The sequence below is a fragment of the Microsporum canis genome, genomic scaffold (assembly GCF_000151145.1).
Source record: "Microsporum canis CBS 113480 supercont1.4 genomic scaffold, whole genome shotgun sequence".
In the NCBI taxonomy this organism is placed as follows: domain Eukaryota; kingdom Fungi; phylum Ascomycota; class Eurotiomycetes; order Onygenales; family Arthrodermataceae; genus Microsporum; species Microsporum canis.
In genome coordinates, this window is record NW_003299166.1 from 1,938,825 (window position 1) to 1,956,604 (window position 17,780).

General features: G+C 47.3%; 6 protein-coding genes across 6 annotated transcripts; 3 read left to right on the top strand and 3 right to left on the bottom strand.

Moving 5' to 3' along the window:
• Positions 1–1,188: 1,188 nt before the first annotated feature.
• On the bottom strand, positions 1,189–3,065 carry MCYG_04702 (FAD binding domain-containing protein; the record flags this gene model as incomplete). Its single annotated transcript, XM_002846919.1, has 2 exons — positions 1,189–2,917; positions 3,028–3,065. 2 exons carry the CDS (start codon positions 3,063–3,065, stop codon positions 1,189–1,191), a joined length of 1,767 nt encoding a protein of 588 aa, XP_002846965.1.
• An 853-nt stretch (positions 3,066–3,918) lies between these two features.
• Positions 3,919–7,284, bottom strand: MCYG_04703 (conserved hypothetical protein; the record flags this gene model as incomplete). Its single annotated transcript, XM_002846920.1, has 9 exons — positions 3,919–4,073; positions 4,417–4,429; positions 5,262–5,291; positions 5,558–6,040; positions 6,149–6,177; positions 6,282–6,416; positions 6,473–6,524; positions 6,760–6,902; positions 6,996–7,284. The coding sequence occupies 9 exons, from the start codon at positions 7,282–7,284 to the stop codon at positions 3,919–3,921; spliced, it is 1,329 nt and encodes a 442-aa protein (XP_002846966.1).
• Positions 7,285–8,544: 1,260 nt separating this feature from the next.
• Positions 8,545–10,126, bottom strand: MCYG_04704 (OmtA; the record flags this gene model as incomplete). Its single annotated transcript, XM_002846921.1, has 5 exons — positions 8,545–8,695; positions 8,931–9,327; positions 9,409–9,518; positions 9,673–9,700; positions 9,763–10,126. The coding sequence occupies 5 exons, from the start codon at positions 10,124–10,126 to the stop codon at positions 8,545–8,547; spliced, it is 1,050 nt and encodes a 349-aa protein (XP_002846967.1).
• A 527-nt stretch (positions 10,127–10,653) lies between these two features.
• Positions 10,654–12,244, top strand: MCYG_04705 (methyltransferase; the record flags this gene model as incomplete). The annotated part of the gene is made up of 2 exons (XM_002846922.1): positions 10,654–11,506; positions 11,595–12,244. The coding sequence occupies 2 exons, from the start codon at positions 10,654–10,656 to the stop codon at positions 12,242–12,244; spliced, it is 1,503 nt and encodes a 500-aa protein (XP_002846968.1).
• Positions 12,245–12,866: 622 nt separating this feature from the next.
• MCYG_04706 (benzoate 4-monooxygenase cytochrome P450) lies at positions 12,867–14,838 on the top strand (the record flags this gene model as incomplete). The annotated part of the gene is made up of 7 exons (XM_002846923.1): positions 12,867–13,007; positions 13,030–14,055; positions 14,113–14,208; positions 14,272–14,303; positions 14,409–14,483; positions 14,609–14,657; positions 14,743–14,838. 7 exons carry the CDS (start codon positions 12,867–12,869, stop codon positions 14,836–14,838), a joined length of 1,515 nt encoding a protein of 504 aa, XP_002846969.1.
• Positions 14,839–15,279: 441 nt separating this feature from the next.
• On the top strand, positions 15,280–17,751 carry MCYG_04707 (conserved hypothetical protein; the record flags this gene model as incomplete). Its single annotated transcript, XM_002846924.1, has 5 exons — positions 15,280–16,272; positions 16,326–16,656; positions 16,945–17,010; positions 17,072–17,576; positions 17,700–17,751. The coding sequence occupies 5 exons, from the start codon at positions 15,280–15,282 to the stop codon at positions 17,749–17,751; spliced, it is 1,947 nt and encodes a 648-aa protein (XP_002846970.1).
• Between the last annotated feature and the right edge of the window lie 29 nt (positions 17,752–17,780).

The following is a 17,780-nucleotide window of genomic DNA, read 5'->3' on the forward strand; positions in this document are numbered from 1 at the left end:
CAAACAGAGAACTTTGATGCTGAAGCTTCCCTTCATCTGGCTCGATGAGCTGTAACAACTTCGCCCTCCCGTTTGAAATTTCGCAAGCTGGGCTTTTGGTTGCCTCGTCGAAGGAATAGACGACCTAGATTGTGGTACCTTATTGCTCAGCCCTGAGGCAAAACTAACGGTTTTCAGTGAAGTTTGCCTCCGGCAGATTAATAAACCTCCAACGGAGAATTGAACAATGGGTGGATTATCTGACTGGTAGTCTTAATTCTTTAGGTAGGTATACGTGAGATAAGTTAATGGATCCAAGTTATCCCGTCTCCCCATATCCCCAGATTCTCCATTGATAGGCAAAGACGCAGGGCTACAAGAAATTGGGGTTTATTTCAACGGATATCCATAGTGGCATTAACCCATAACCCATAACCCAATGGATCTAAGATAACGATTCGTAAGAGTGTGCTTGTATGGATAATTCTTAAGCTTAGTTATTCAGGAAGGCTGCTGGTATTTTAAGATATATATTTTTGTTACCCAACTGATCATATACTGCTGAAGGTTTTAAGATTGAATATGTGCGACTACAAAATGCAGACTTTCATATGCACGCATGCGAAATGCATAGTTGAAGCATGGTGCATTGTATACCAGAAGACTGGAGAACGATGCCCTCCTCGTGTTAACAAAGAGTAAGCTTTTACCTACCTATCTTTTATCTCATATGACTAACTCGACGTAGAGAGGAAATGGGCGGGGTCTGTTGTATGCTGAGATGAATAAATATCGGCTTTTTATACTGATATGTGAATAGGACTATGCAGCAGGAAAAGCCTTGTTCTGGCTAGAACTCACGATCAAATCAATCGTCAGATAGAACTTCAATTAGCGTGCGTTAAACAATGGAGCTGGGGTGCTGAGTCCGAGAAATGATTGATTTGTATTTGGTGGTTTATCTTTTAAAGGACGGAGGCGAGGTTCTATCAAAGGAGGACGCGCGAGAAGTATCGTTGTATTTCTTTTTTTTGGCAATCTATAGAAGGCGACCGAGAACGGTTGGGATTCGCTGGTGGACCCAACAAGTTACTAACCTGAAGCTCCGTTTTCCACTCCCTATGGGTGTTGTACTAGATATGGCAAAGAACTGTATATATATGGCACTTGTCATTAAAATATAGAGTAGAGTAGATTCTCTCATTATTATCAAGCACTATTTGAAGAAGCCATATGGTCTATGGCAATAAAAGAAAAGGTCATTGCAGGGGAAATAGTAGCACCGGCGCCAGAATAAGTCCTACCCATGATGCTGGCACTGGTATTCCCCGCCGCATAAAGGCGATCTATTGGCTTCCCGTCACTGTCTCTGAGCACTCTAGCATGCTCATCAGTTAACAAGCCTCCTTTCGTGCCCAGGTCACCAGGGACAATGCGAACTGCGTAAAACGGTGGCTTCTCAATAGCCCCCAGGTTTGGATTGGGACCAATCTTAGAGTCTCCAAAGTAATTGTCGAACGCAGAGACACCACGCCGGAAATCCTCGTCTACACCAGCTCTGGCCATTCCGTTGAACCGATGTAGTGTCTTCTCTAAGCCTTGGACGTCAACGTCGATCTGCCTGGCTAGATCTTGGATGGTATCTGCCTTATAAAGGTAGCCGGCCTTCAGGCCATCCTTTGGGTCTGGCTGGATAGGGAAAAGGTTTCCTAGATTATATCGCTTGCGAAACGAGCTGTCGACAACAAGCCAGGCTGGGATAGCTTTGACATTCTGATGTCGTTTGTACTGATGATGACCAGCATCCGTGTACGGTTCCGCTTCGTTCATAAACCGAGATCCTGACGAGTCGACGATGACGCTGAATGGACGTGCTCGCTCTGTGAGGGCGAATATAGGCGTTCCAAGTACGGGGCAGATGATGGTTGGTCCCCACCAGGCATCGTCTAAAAGTGCAGTAGCAGCGCCAACCTTCATGGCAGCTGTGATTGCATCTCCCGTATCGCCGGGCGGAGCACTCGTCCATTCAACACTGGCCGGCGAAGGGCCCCATTTCTCTCTCAGCTCCTTGTTGTGGGAGAAACCACCTGCGGCAAGGAGGACACCACGAGAAGCGCGGATGGTTCTCCGGCGGCCTTCCTGTTCGACCGTAGCCCCGATTACCGTCGAGCTGTCCATGATCAGGCCGACCAGCGCGGAATTCCGCTGTATTGGCGTGTCAGCTTGCTTGTTGAGGTAAAGCAGCTGGCCAATCAGTGACTGTCCCATCGCCACTGGAGATTGGCCAAGGAGAGTCCGTAGCCCCTGTCGCAGCACAATATTCAAGAGAGTGGTGAAATCCTTGAAGGAAGCTCCCATCTTTAAGGCACTGTTCGATTCCGTAACGAATGCCGCGATAGGAGGTCCTGGGCGCTTTCGAACCAGAGCCTTCCAAGAACCTAGCTTGCCCATATCGAAAATATCTGGTTCTAACGTCCGGCCAAACATCGAACTGCCTGGTAGTTCCGGATAGTAATCAGGACACCCTCCCTTCCCGAGACGCCATTGGAATCCAGCCTTCTGTAAAAACTGCACTAGTCGCGGGCCGTTATCGAGAAAGGCGACCTTTCGTTCTTTAGACGACACGGGCCCGACATCCCCAATTGTGGCTTCCAAGTACTGAAAGGCATCTTCTTTGCTGTCCTTTACACCGGCAGCCTGGGATAGATAGCTGTTTGGAATCCACATGGCACCCCCGGAGTAGGCGGCTGTTCCCCCGATCGCTTCATTCTTTTCGAGCACCAGGGCTCGAAGGCCATGGGACTGCGCTCTTAACGCAGCCGTCAACCCTGCTGCACCACTTCCCACGACAAGAATGTCGGTCTCATCGTCAAAAGACGCTGGTGCATTGGTAGTCGAGATGGTTCGTCTAGCAGGATTGGCGTATAGTCCTCGAAGTCTAGATTTTTGGAAGGATAAATAAGGAAGATGGACAGCCTTCTCACAGCCTGTATATGCCTTCCTAGCGATCATCGCTGAATTGTATATATAAACTGGAGAGAAACTAACATTGATAGTGCTGGCCGCGGAGTACTCTGCATCCCCATGTATATACACATATATATATACATTAAGGAGACGGAGCTATCCCGATCGACTCCGCGCTCTCCAGGCTCCTTGGCCACGGAGTACGGAGCAACAACCTCATTGAGAAACTGCAGGATTTATAGATAGCGCTAATCCTCGTGAGAAATGTATGCGGCCGATAGCTGAAAAACGTTTGTATACCTGTTAAGGCATAATACGATGCCACCAATTATAGCGGAGATATTTGACAAAGGGCTCTTTTATATGGATACAGGTTATTTCCTTAAGGACACACACTTTCTCTTATAGCATTAACTGTCATACCTCTCGCTATCTATAACAACCTTGTAGAAGTGGTATTGTAGTAATAGAGGTGTATAGCATAGTTTAGTATAAGGAGCAATAGAAGAGATAATAAGAGGCAGTAGAAGAGCAGGTAGTAGATATAAGAAGTGCCACAAGAGACAAAAGTGCGTGTCCTTAAGAGAAGGTTCTTAGGTAAGCCATGTAAAATACACAATTATTACCTAGTAAGGTAAACTCTAAGCCTCAACCAATAAAAATAGTTTATAAATATATTACATGATATAAAACCCGCGTGTCTTTATGAAAGCGTGCAGTTTTAATGAAATTTGAGTCAAATATAACCAGTCCCTCGCCTTTTTGGCCGAATGGCAGATTCTGACAAAATATTTAATGAAAACACCGATTCTCGTATCATTGATAGGTGCATGGAAAATATCTTATCGTTTATCAACCTCTCCTGTACGGAGCACCTGTATGGTGCGCTCTTCTTCAAACTGCTGAGTGGTAGAATATCATCAGACATGAGATGACATGATTGTTCAATAAATCCTTACATGGTTCGTCTGACTATGTACAACCATACTCTGGAGAAAGGATGACACGCTCTGATATCACAGCCACAAGGTCCCGAGATCCTAGGTTCCACTTCCAAGAGACGGTCCCGACAACCTTGAGAAGGAGCTCTTTAACAATCTCCCCAGGTATTGTGATGTACAACAGCGCTAAATAGTCATATTAAGCTTTTATCTGACAGTAATGCCGCACTCTAGGTACTTAACTCGGATTCCTGTGTTGATCGCGTCAGATTGGTAGTTTTCGCCTTTTGAAAGCAACATCTCCGCGCAGTACTCTATGGGTTCATATAGCGCAATATACCCATCGAATTTTCCTATCCCTTTTTCTGTAACAATGCTCTCTACATTTACTTCCACATGTCTGTGCAGTAACGGACATGATATTCTCAACTCATAAGACTGCAGGAGCGCTAGACCACTTACGCTATGGAATCACAAGACCAGCTTCATGTAGCTGTTTATAATTGTAGTGTATAAGGTTGGTACTTACCAGATGCTTGTAACTATTAGCTGGCCATTTTGTTGTGCATCTTTATGATGTTATGACGGTGACGACACTATCATCTGTTATCAATAACTATTCCATGCAATGTGAACTTTTTGGATGCTCGGTGCAGTTCAACTAGTTAGACCAGAGAATAAAGGAGAACACTGGCTAGCGTTTGTGCTAATTAATGCCTCACACGGCCGAATTAACTAGAATCTATGTAATTCTGCTGTATTCGATCCTGGACGGAGCTCAAGTAAACAACTAGTTACTATGTATGACTCTAGTTTGGTTTATCTTTCTTTTCTTATCTTCTTGTAATACCCTATGGAATAGTTATTGTAATTTTACGTCAAAAGGAATTTTACGTCAAACCCCTGTCTCAAATACAGTTAAATAGCACCAACAATAAATAACTACTCTCTACCGCCAATCAACGGGCTCGACTTTTGACCGAAGAGCAGATATTGACAAATAGTTATACTTTACAGCTTGCATACATAAAAAAATGGTCAACATAACGGGAATATCGGGCCTAGCAGTACTTAATTTACGTAACGGATGCAGTGCAATCCTCAAATTGAGAATGACATGAAAATGTACATATTTTTAGCTTGGCTGAATACCATGACTATGAAACTTAAGTTCTTTGAGTTGATTTGACTTTCCGCGGCGGAACTCTAATTTATGCTTATTGCGTGTAAAGTTTTTGGTGTTATATATATAGCACCTCGTTATGCATGACGAATAACTAACTAATATATGACTCGCATATTGGCATAGAAATCTCGTGATAGTGTGCATGGCTACATAGTAGTCAGCTAACCCACCATACACTTGTTACTTACTTGGCGACTGAGAGGGCCGAAACAGATTAGCTAACTAGCGGAGCGTGGCACCTAGTAATAAAAAGGGCGGCTGTTAGTTATAATACAAGGTGAATATTTCCAGGAGCTAGGATGATGTAAACCAGCTGGAGCCTGCATGAATGATTCACGGCAGTTACAACTAAGTTCTTTTTCCTTTTTACTCCCCTTCTTTGTTTGAGTGTATGCAAGGACGGGCTGTTAGATGGAAGAGGAATTACACGCCAAACAGCTTGGCCAATTAGTGTCTCAGGGCATTCGACAGCTTTGCCACACACGGTGGTAGTACGTGTTATCTCTTTGTCTTCCTTTGCAGTATTCTTAACAATAGAACTGGTCGATATATCGAGTAGCCAGAGAAGACTTAGGATTATAGAACTCTTCCCGCTACCAGCCCGCCCGCATATGCCAATCTTTTCACCAGGTTGTAGTCGCATTGTGATGTTGCTTAATGCCCTGCAAACTCCGTCGTATGAAGCGGACACTGACTCGAACTTGATTTCACCCCTACTTGGCCGTACCGCAGGAGGTTTCCTGTCCTCTCCGGGATGGCCCTCTGTTGGTGTCGAAGCAATGCATGACTTGACTCTAGCAATGGCTCCCAGAGATGTCTCTAGCGATGTCCATGATCTAATAAACTTTTGTAACGATTGATTCAAAACAAGGGTGGTGTTCAATGCTGCTCCAAGGAGTGTAGGATCGATAATGAGCCACATAAATCCATCTGAAAGCGGTAGTTCGAACAAAAAGCTTTTTGCGTCCTGCTTGTAATGTATTAGCATTAGAATACTCATAGAATGACCCGTTTGCCTAATCCATTAATTTTATAGTTTTGACAGAGTTCAGTGCAGATGCCGTTGTAGATCCACGTTCTTGGATCGCTTGACTCCATAGTTGTCTTTTCGTATCAATGTGTTTAGTAACAAAAGCCTAGTCAAAGGTACAAACTAACGAATTAGTATTATCCGGCTACTCAAAGCACAAAGCGGAATAGATACTTACGCAAAATGATGATAATAGGAACAACGCAGTTTTCTCCTAATTGCCTCTCTAGGAGCCAAATTCCGATGGCAATCTCAATTGTGCTTCTCCATATTTCGTTCATTGGCTCGAGGGAGTCTACGATACTTTCAATATCTGTTGAAGTTGATCAAAAAACTATAAATAAACACCTAGTAAGCATTTTGTCTTACCTGTAGACATTAAGATCAAAGCTGCACCCTCAAACTGCAGCCCATCCTGGATCTGTATGGTATGGTTGTATATGAGAGTCACCATCACCCCACAGAACATTGTGATTATTCTAAAGACACGTTGCCTATAATGCACGGTGGCCAACTGCGAGGATGTATTAGCACCCGTCCAGTTTCTGATAACCTTGTGGGGGAAAAAGGGTTTGGGTGGGGGGAGAGGGAGATTGACTTAACTGCTAACTGCTTTCCCCGTATATACCAGGAAGTCGCACCAATCAAGCCATAACCATAGTTCCAGGATTCTTTGGAGTCTTATTACTGAGTAAGTTGAGAGCGCGACTGGTCATTAAGGGCTGTGCGTAGTTTAATCCAACCAGGGCAAGGCGTGGGGGTATAGTCAATAGCCACTCTAGTAGCAAGCAGATTGCCGCTGCAGTTACCAAAGTATTATCTCCATTTGAATGCTCCACAGGGTGGTTAGCGAAGAAGATAACATTATTATAAATGGAATGAATAATAGTACTGTGGGCATCCCATGCTCTCCCTATTTTCTCTTCAAGGACTCGAGAATCTATCCGTTCATCGATCCTGGATAGGACTTCATATGTCATTATTTTCTTGAAGCTGGTGATGAACAGGTCATTGAGCCACAAAAGAAAGCTCCAGTTAAGAATACCACAAGACGACTCTGGTGAGTAAGAGTTATAGGGTTCCTTGAGGTAGCCATGTTTCGCTTGTGCCTCGAGGAAGAACAGCACGATTTTTGCACCAAGGGATATGGTCAGGATTGTAGATATGGAGGATTCATGCATTAAAAGAGAGTTCGGATCTGAACAGCGGTCAAAAGACTAGAGCAGTAATGATGAGGGTTTGTATGATCTCCGGTGCTCTGCAACGGACAGAAGAATGACTAAACGTGAGTCAATAAACGAGAGGGCAGCAGATGGAATAGAAATGCTCGTCCGAACCGAAGGCTTTGAGGCCCAGAGTATCACAAATGCGAGTTGAAGGCTGCTATATACGGTTCCCACTACCTGATGTTGCCATAAAACTCCACAAGGGTATATAGTTGTATAGTTATACTATTTTAGACTTGAGGATTGGGTGTGGCCGTGTTTTAACCCTCCTCCTGTGCAGAAAGGAGAGCCACACGATAGCGAGCGGAATCATCAACGCCAATGGTAGGGTTAAGAGAATGGCCGAGTCGAATAGAAGAGTAAAATCGAACCTCTGGCAGCTTGCTGGGCCGAATCTATGGTCAGGACAGCTGTCAGGAAGAATCGCCATGACTAGCTACCGCGGTGAGTGGATGTCTCAATCTATCGATAAAATCCATCGAGGATATTCGCATACATAGGCAAGGTCGGGGTTTATAGCGTTACGACGCCCGTTTCTGCCTGGTTGGCCTCTGATTTGGTAGGCATCCCCGTCCCTACTGTACATACATGCTATTAAATAGCTCCCTGTACTCTGGGTATGTGGGTATCGTGTCAAGGAAATAACCCCTGTTATATAGGGGCTCAAACATTCGTTTCCAACAGTAATAATCCCATGTGCACCTAGACTTGATCTTTGCATTGGAGACACCGAATGAAATAGTTGTATTGCATGCCATGAGGGCAAATAGTTATCTTGCTTCGTGCCTTTTCCACTAAAGTCAACAAAACACCAGACTTATTATCCAGCATCGAGTTCAACGTATAAAACTTCAGGAACTGGACTAAGGCTTCAAGTAGTTATAAGTCTTGTCAAGATCGATGTGCTGATACGGTGGCAGTGATGAACATCGTCACTACTCGTTGGCCTACATCACTTGATACCCACTCCAACAGAAGTCTCTGCTTCAATAACTAGCAGTCCCATCACTTTTTCTGATTATTGTTGATCCTCTGGCCTGGGCAGTGGTAGAAAGGACTACCTAGTAGAGTAGGTAGTTAACTTCCTAACGTTATCACCAGGTTACTACGAACATATAGAGTATACAGAGCATACAGAGCATAGAGAATATTCGTACTTGTCCGGAGTAGCTACTATGTACGAGTATAATGTTATACTATTCAATATTGGCGTGATTATGGGCCACAAGTGGACTGGAGGCGGAGCTCGAGCACCGCTGATCCTCCTTTTCCTTGCCATGTCTTGTGTCTCGCTAAACCCAGGTCGCCAGCAGCACGGTCAATTAGATTGTCCAACTCTGCCTCGCTGCGGGAATGAATATTGAGGCTTGCAATCATGTGTAGATCAAGCATATCAAGTAAGCGAGGACCATCCCCAACAGCCCTTGGGAGATCCACAAAGTCGTGGATCAGTAGCCTGGACCTGACTGGGTCCATGACTTGCGTAATTCTCCGGATCATCTTGATACAATTTCTATAAAAAAAGCAAACACCAGATCAGATATTGAGATCACGCTTGCAAAGGCAAAATAGTGGCTGAAAGGATAAAACGAAAAACGTACTCGTCATTGTTATCCATCAAGACGTGGCTCAATAGGTAGACATCGGCTCCCTTCCGAGGCTGCTGGGCGTAGTAGTCATGCGCCTCCCAGGTAACTCGACCCGCTATTTTCTCGTCATATTTTTCCTTGACCGTGTTTTCAGCCATGGATATGACACTGACGTGGTCCTGGACAACGGCGGAGAGCTGGGGATACAAGATGACCAGGCGGATCGCGTTCTGGCCATTGCCACCTCCAACATCAACAAGCGTTGACCCGCCCGCGAGATAATCAAATGGGTAGATTAACTCGATCGGCATGTCCAGGGGCCCATCGTAGTGGCCCGCCATGGCCCGTGAGAAGCGCTGGCCGCGCTCGGTGTCAACGGTGTGGTAGTACTCGTACAGAGGAAGTTTGGCTGTTATTCAAGTTAGCTATCTGTGCCACCCATCATTCTCCTTTTTCCTTTTGTTCGTCTTTGTGCAATCGCCTCACTCACTCTGAAATGCCATCCCAAATGCAGCTTCTGTAGGATTGTCTGATATTTTAAAGCCAGCCTGACAAGCGGTGCGAGAAAAATAGGCGCCACAGAGCAAGCCATCATCAACTCTATAAACCTAGTCAGCCCCATAACAAGAGGTTTTCTTATGAGCAGTAAAGTACTTGCAGATAATGAATGAGGCTGCCAAAATTGCCATCTAGCAATTGTAGAGAATGCTGGTTATGGTGATAATTGCCAGCACTGCATTCTGCAAATATGAACCTGTTTAGGCATATTCTCATGATTCTCTCTATCATCTCATCAGCACATCACTCTAGAACGCTGACGGAGGGGACAGTAGTTTTTCCTCACTGATCAGAGTGGGTGATGCGTTGGTACAGCCAGCGAGATAAGACAAAGTTACCCCTTTCCCACCCGGTTGAATGAGCGTTGGGATACCCATTTCGATGACGGTTGAAAGAGCAACGCTATCGCAGTATGACCAGGCGGCTTGCACCATCCAGCCCTTGGGCTCTGAGATGAGAGCCTGAAGTTTACTACATTCTCGCGCTACCGCCTCAGCTTGCCCCTGTAGCTTTTGTCCTTGTTGGGGGAAAAAGTCACTAGAACTGCCGTTGCAAGCCCGCTGCATATCCGTATATTTGCGAACTTGCTCAGCAATGCTGTTTGACATGGCAAGGAGCGTATCCGCGTCTGGTGGGTATATGGTAGACATGACAGGGGTCTGCCTTTGCCAACACAATTGTAGACCGCAGATAGTAGACGGGATTTCCAGATAATCAGACAGGACCTGTACTGAGTACACGGTATAAGAAGAAAGATGCCAAAAATAAACCAATCTGGGTAGAGCCTTGGTATTCATAGAGTCAACAAGCCAGTTGACCAGGTAAAACTCAGAATATAGATAGTTCTATATCACAAAACTGTATCTAACTCCAACCTTATGCGAGAGAGCGGTGTATCAGATATGGTTTTGACTAGCTATCTATAACTTCAACCATTGAATAAAAGGTGTAAAAGGTTTGTTGCCTGAGTTCGGTAAACACCTGGTGAGCATTAGGCACTTTGGATATGTGCCTAAAAAGGTTAAGAATCCGGTCTCAGGCCATGTAGTAAGTAATACTACTATAAACAGCCCGGAAAGCCCCTAACGGAACAATTGGTATGAAACACAACATCCAGATCAGCTACATTAATTTGTGCGGACCGTTATAGCCCTATAGCCTAGGCATCCAATTCACAATGACCGTTATCACGAACCCCCCCATCACTGCGGAGGTGCTGTTTGACCAAATATCCGAATCATACGAAGATGCGTATGGCGACAACGTTGGACTGAACACGGCCTTTGCCAGGCTAAATGAATACCACGAGCCTGGCTCATCAGTCCTCGATGTCGGTTGCGGCCCTGGAGGGCCTGCATCCCGTCTGGCCAAAGCGGGCTTCAATGTTACTGGCATCGACGTCTCGCAAAAGATGATCGACTTTTGCCAGAAGAATTTCCCAGGAACCTTTCACAAGGCTGACATGACAACATATGATCCATCTCAGCAGTTTGACGCTGTTGTTTCACTCTTCAACCTGTTTCAGGCATCATATACCACGACATACTCAATGGTGTTCAAAATGGCATCCTGGCTCCGTCCCGGCGGCACTTTCATTCTGGGAACGATCGCTGCGGAGGACTACACCCAAGATAAAGCTGCTCTGAGAACCGCCCGGCAAAATCAGTATATTGAGAACTTCGACGCCGAGTTCATGGGGCGAGTCATCCCCGTCACGTTCCTCACTATGAGCGGGTGGTTGAGCATTGTGCAGCAGGCAGGCCTCTTCATCCAGATTGTCGACCACTGTGGGTTCGAAATCAAGGGCTGTGGGCGCAGAGAGAAACATTTGTTCATCACCGCCAGGAAGCTAAACTTGGAACCGCTCTTCGGGCCGTACCCTCTGCCTACCTTCCGAAGGCGTCCACACCTCCTGAGCGAGGGAGCATGGAAGCCCTTTGCGGAGCGACTTACACGCCATGAATTTGATGCCGTGCTTAAGGCTGTTGAGTCGAATAAAGAGGTCCTTGATATTGGCAGTGGCCATGGTGGTGAGTAGATGGATAATTTCACCTCCTCAATGTACTCTTGTCTCTCCGTACAGTCGATGCTGATGTGTGCCTGCTCCAGAATTACCAGTAGCAATCGCTAAGCAGCTAGGCAAAGCATACGCCATTGAGCCAAACGGCGATAGAAACGAGCTTCTTGTCAGCAACAGCGCACAATCGAGCGTTGAAATCCGCCAGGGAACGGCTGAGAAACTGCCTTTCGAAGACAACAAATTCGACGCCGCCGTAGCTCTCTGGATCCTGCACTACGTCGACGACCTGGAGCAGTCGCTCGCCGAAATGGCCCGCGTGGTAGATCCCACCGCTCCCAACGCTCGCATCGTCATCGTCCAGGGAGCGCCAGACAACGAGGTCGTCAACCTCATCAACAAGGCTTGCGCCTCCATCGCGCAGGAGGGAATGCTGCCCGGGGAGTCTGCCATCGACCACCAGGGCTTCCTGCTCGCCACAGCAGCCAGAGTCTTCACCCGGCATGGCTTTGGTGACGTCTCCGTCGCCCGGGTCGATGCACACTGCAATTTCCCGGAAGACGACCTTTCTGTCCGCTGCAGCAAAGCGACGGACGTCCTGACGGATTTCTGGTACAAGGACCATCCGAGGAACGGCGACATGAAGGAGGCCTTCCCGCCCATCTTGCGGGAGCATTTTGCAAGTAGGCCACTAGAGGTTGGCGACCAGGCTGTTATCTTAATCGCGAAGCCAACTTCTCACAGTAGATAGACAGAAGCCTGCTGTAGATAGTTAGCCATAGTCTGTAGTTGATTGGGCACATAGACACACCGGTTGAGACTTTACGATTCCATTTAAGAATAAGAAAAGAAGAAAAAAGAAAAAACAATAAAAAGAAAAGAAAAGAAAGAGAGTAAACTATAGTATATGTTGTAGTTAATACGATCTATAAAGGAGCCAGCGTCTCTCCTAAAATCGTATCAACCTACTTCATCCCCCAATACAACACTGGCTATTATAAGCTGCCATGTCTCTTCTGATACCAACTTCCGCAGCTGGACTTGTTGTCCTCATCTGCTCTCTAGCAGCCGTCCATCACCTTGCTACCAGGCTTCAATTGTACATAAAGCTGCGGCATATCCCTGGTCCGCCGTCAGCCAGCTTCTCCAGCTGGCTACATGCGAGAGCTCTCCTACGATATAAGCCCGCCAAATGGTATCAGCATGTCACCGAACACTACGGTTGGTGCCATCTTTTCCACCGGCCAGACAGCTGCTAGACACCGTCTCGTCTTCAGGCATATCCAAGTTAACGGGCTTGACTTGCCCTCGGATTAGGACCAGTCGCCAAAATCGCACCCAACCTCGTCGTCACATCCTCGCCTGAAGTATGGATGCAGGTAAACACTAAGCCTGGATACACTCGTGCCGACTGGTTCTTCAGAGCTATGCGTGTCGACTATCAGCATGATCATCTCTTCTCACTGACAGATGCCGCTGAACATGATCGGAGAAGAAAGCTGCTAGGCCCTGGGGTAACTTTCCATCTCCTAACAGTTGGCTTCAACTAACCGTCGTGAGCAGTTCTACGGGACCGAATTTCCCTACGAACTATTCATCAACGAGCGTCTTGAGGAGCTTCTTCATCTTATCAGGTCCAACTACCTCTCCTCTGGCTCGAAGATGGTGCCTGTGGACATGGCGGCCAAGATCCAGTATTATGCCTACGACGTTATCAGCACCATCGCCTTTGGCCAGCCTTTCCAGATGCTCCAAAAGGACACTGATACGAACGGTTACATCCAGTCCGTAAAAGAAGGGTTTCTCGTCGCCAACGTTCTGGTTGCCCTCGGACTCGCAAAGGCTTCTCAATCGTCCCTTATCGGCCCGGCACTGGCTCCTAGATCCAACGATGAGACTGGGTACGGGAAACTACTCGCAGTGTCCGCCAAATTGATAAAGGAACGGGAGGCGAATCCCCGCGAGAATCCACAGGATATGCTCGATTCGTTTATTCGGCATGGCATGGCGGGTGATGCCCTGCGCTCCGAGATGCTCGACGCTGTTATCATTGGGTCCTTTGGACCTTACTACTCCATCTGCTCGGTGATCCTCCTCACCTTGACAAACCAGCACGTCCTCGCCAAACTCCGGCGCGAGATTGATGAAGCCGTTACTACCGGTAAAGCGCCCCGGGCAGGCAACGGAGTTATCAGCTTTGCCCAGACGAAGCAACTTCCATACCTGCAAGCCGTGATCCGTGAGTCACTGCGAATGTTTCCGCCTGTAGTTGGCCTTTTCCCCCGGAAAATCCCCGCTGGGGGAGACACTGTCACTGTCGCCGGCAAGACTGTATTCCTACCCGAAGGTGCATACATAGGACGATCGGTGTATGGCATGTACCGCTGCAAGGAAACTTACGGTGAGGACGTGGATATATTCCGTCCAGAGCGCTGGCTCGAAGCTGACGATGCTGAGCTTGCGAATATGATTCGTGTTAACGAGCTCATTTTTAACCACGGGAAGTACCAGTGTATGGGGAAGGTCATCGCCCAGACCGAAATAGCAAAGGCCGTGTTCGAGGTGAGTGCTGAGGTTCTGAACAGACTAAGCCATATTGCTAACGGTGTGGGTGAGCAGCTGCTACGAGCATTTGATTTTGACCTTGTTACTCGAGATAAAGACCCTTGGAAGACGGTTGACATGTTTGGTATTTGTGGAGTATCGGATTTTTGGGTATATATAAAGAGCATTGAATAGAAAATATAGACCGCCCACGGCTGACACAAAGCTATAAAGGCCTGGAAGTGTTGCAGAGTAGAGTACGACGGGTACGGTTGCATGAAGTTCAATTATCATTGATAACCACTTTCAGCAGACGAAACTTCGTCGGCTAACGTTTCTCTTACACATATGTATACTTGCGGCCATCCCAGCGCAAACTTCATTATTGGATACGAGATGCTAGGCCATGTCATCTCGGAACTGCAAGGTTCTTTGCTTGGACTGGGGTGAGCACTTTAACACGCACGGTAGGAGTCCAACCAAACCCCCTGATTTGCGTCATACCTCAAGCCAATCTTATGGCCCATGTTCTGTTAGTCTTGCTTGTGTTCTGATTAGCTTGTAAGCGTAGGACTGTGCTCGACATCTGGGTTGTTCCCGGTAGAGCTGGCGTCGTTGATGTACCCCCAGGCAGCAGCCTTTCGCTGATTAGTTGACCTTGCTCAAGCCAGAGGTGTTCATCCAGCCTAACTGACAGCTATACAGACACTGATCGAGACTGCGTGGCTGGTAAAAGGGAGCTTCTGGTGGCTGATGCTTAAGCTCCCTGGCTGTTCAGCAGTCCATGTTCATGCTATGTAACTGGTCAAGCCACCAGCTTGCTTCGCCCAGCAGCAGCCAGGGTTAATACATGCACAGTGAATCCGGGGCAGTTCGAGAGGCCAAAGCAGCGTGAGCGAGCTTTGTTTCTGTCCCGGCTGAGCATGTCTTAGCTGATGCTGGCTGGCTTGGATTTTATAGTTACAATAATAAAAAGCTGCCCTGCTGCGCCCGCCAGAAGCTCACACAGAAGACAGCAAGGCAGCAGCCAGCCTTTTTTTTCATGCATAAGAACACAGCAGGCTCACCGGTTTATCTATTTGCAGGACGTCTTCTCTCCCATTTTTTTTTGTTCCAGGTATTTCCGTTAGTTCTTTTGTTATGTGCAACCTCCCGTATACAAAGTGCTGACACAGATATCAGACATCATCACCAAGCACAGTCTAGTGCCCACCTGGCGCATCGCTGCTTACAGGCCTCAGGATGGGGTTTAATGTCTCGGAGGCCGTCTGGAGATGGAGGTGTAAGACGTTTGGCACTGGCGACAGACTCCAGCCTCGCCCCCATGCTCGCATGCAATCCGCATCCTCCAAGAGCACTTCTGCTCCCGAAGAACAGACTCAAGGAACCGATGCTCTCATCAAAGTCTTCTACGAGGCCAAGGACAGTCGTGAAGACTTGAAAAAATGGGTTGACTATCCGCCCAAACAGCTCAGCAAGAGCGTATCCAAGGCCCAGGATAGAGCGGCTATCAAGGTCTACAAGATGAATGACATGGACAAGCCGGTCATCAGTGGCTATCCGAGCTTGAAGTACTATAATATCACCATTCAGAGCCCTCTCCTGGTCGCCGCGCTCAAGGACATCGTTGAGAAGGATGAGGTCTACCTTGAGAAGACGGAGGCTGCAGAGTTCACGACCCCTTTCGCGCCACTGTACTTCCACGCAAACGAGATAGCTGACCTCTTGAAGGATGCTGAGAAGGGCAGCCGTTTTATGGAACACCTCCAGCTGCTGCTAGCTCTCATGGACGACATGTTTATGGAAACTCGCAGCCGTGTTCAGACACTGCAGTCCAGTGGCCTCGTCTCCTTCAACTTGCTCTGGGCATATTTACCTTCTGGATCACCCCTCTATATATGGGAAGGAGAATGTGAGTCCCTGGGCAAGGTTGTTAGCACTGAAATTATCAAAGGCAACTCCTGTTCCTTGATGCGCATACGATGCAAGATCATGAAGTTTGACGGCCAAGCGTACGTGTGGGAAGATTACAGCGCTGTGATCCCTTCTTTTGAGGGAAATATCCCCATCACACAGTTGGATTACTATCCACTGAGGTTCCATGAGGATCCAGAGGCAGTTAAGTCGCGGTTGATGAAACGAGCGAAGAAGGCTCTGGACTACCAGGGGCTGACTTATGCCTCCTACACTGGCGTCGCCATTTACAAGACCAAAGATTCGGTGATGAAACACAATGTAGGTTTTTATATACGCTTATCTTAGCTACACCTACTAATCGATTTATGCAGGTTGACGGTAGGATTTTGGTCGATATTGTTGGATATAATAAGCACCATGAGGCTCAAAGGACCAACTCAGGAGTAGAGAACCCCCTGAAACGGAAACAGCGTGTCCTTCAAGCAGCTAAAGGGAAAAAAGACGAGAAGACCGCCTTGCATATGGACGGACCGAACAAAGTCAAAGTTATTAGTGGGAAGAGAGTGGGCGATCCGAGGGCGACAAAGCACATCCCCAAGGAAGAACAAGAGAAGAACAAGGAAGGGATGCTGGCGCTAGGAGAGGACATCATATACATGTCCCCCTTTCTCGAAGGGTACGCTCTGAAGAACAAAGAATGGCGTAAGTGCGCACCTTCTGGTTGCCGGGGATCGGTTTATTGGACTAACAACGGATAGTCAACTTCTACATCGAAGACATTGATCAGATCAGGTGGAATGATGAAGCATATGACCACTTGGTGTATGACGAACAACAGAAGGATCTGATCTTATCCTTCGTGGAGCACCATTATAACTCAAAGAAGGTGGCGGACGATGTCATCACTGGCAAAGGTCAGTTTGACTCCCTCATCTCTACTAGAAAGACCCAATAAATACACTTACTAACGTATATATCGTTCATATCCAGGCCAGGGGTTGAACATCCTCCTAAGTGGTCCTCCTGGAACGGGAAAGACGCTCACGGCGGAAGCTGGTAAGATATACAAAGCCCAAGGTTTGACAAGTGCATGAAAAACTGATCACATTCCATGCAGTCGCCGACAGATGTCGTAAGCCTCTATACTACCTCCAGGCGGAAGATCTCGGCATTCAAGCGGCAGAGCTCGGAGGAAATATCAAAAAAGTATTCGACTTGGCCTTGGAATGGAACGCGGTCATCCTCCTCGACGAAGCAGACGTCTTCATGGCAGAGCGCAACCCAAACGACATCCACCGCAACGAGCTAGTCTCCATCTTCCTGCGAGAACTCGAGTACTACCGTGGAGTCATCTTCCTAACCACCAACCTTTACGACACCATTGACACAGCGTTCAGATCCCGCATCAACCTGCATCTCCTGTTCAAAACACTATCGCCAAGTGCCAGGTTGCAGGTATGGGCTAAGTTCCTGGAACGCCTGCCTCCTCTGCCTGCGACAGCAGGAAGGAAGGAAGAAAAGAGCGTCTTGCATGACCTGAGTGAGGAAGACTTGAAGGAGCTTTCCATGTGGCAGTTGAATGGACGGGAGATCAAGAATGCAGTCAAGATGGTGAAGTCATGGTGTGACCAAAAGGGCTATGACATGACTCTCTCGCGCATGGAGAGTGGTATCAAAGTATCCGCTCCCCAGGCCACGAAGCGTGATTTTACCAAGCCCATGGACTTGTATGATTGAATTCATAGCTTTGTTGGTAGCTTCACTCCTGAACCGGACCCGGACCAACGTGGTCTCTAGCAACATGGATGTAATAAAGCTAGCAGAAT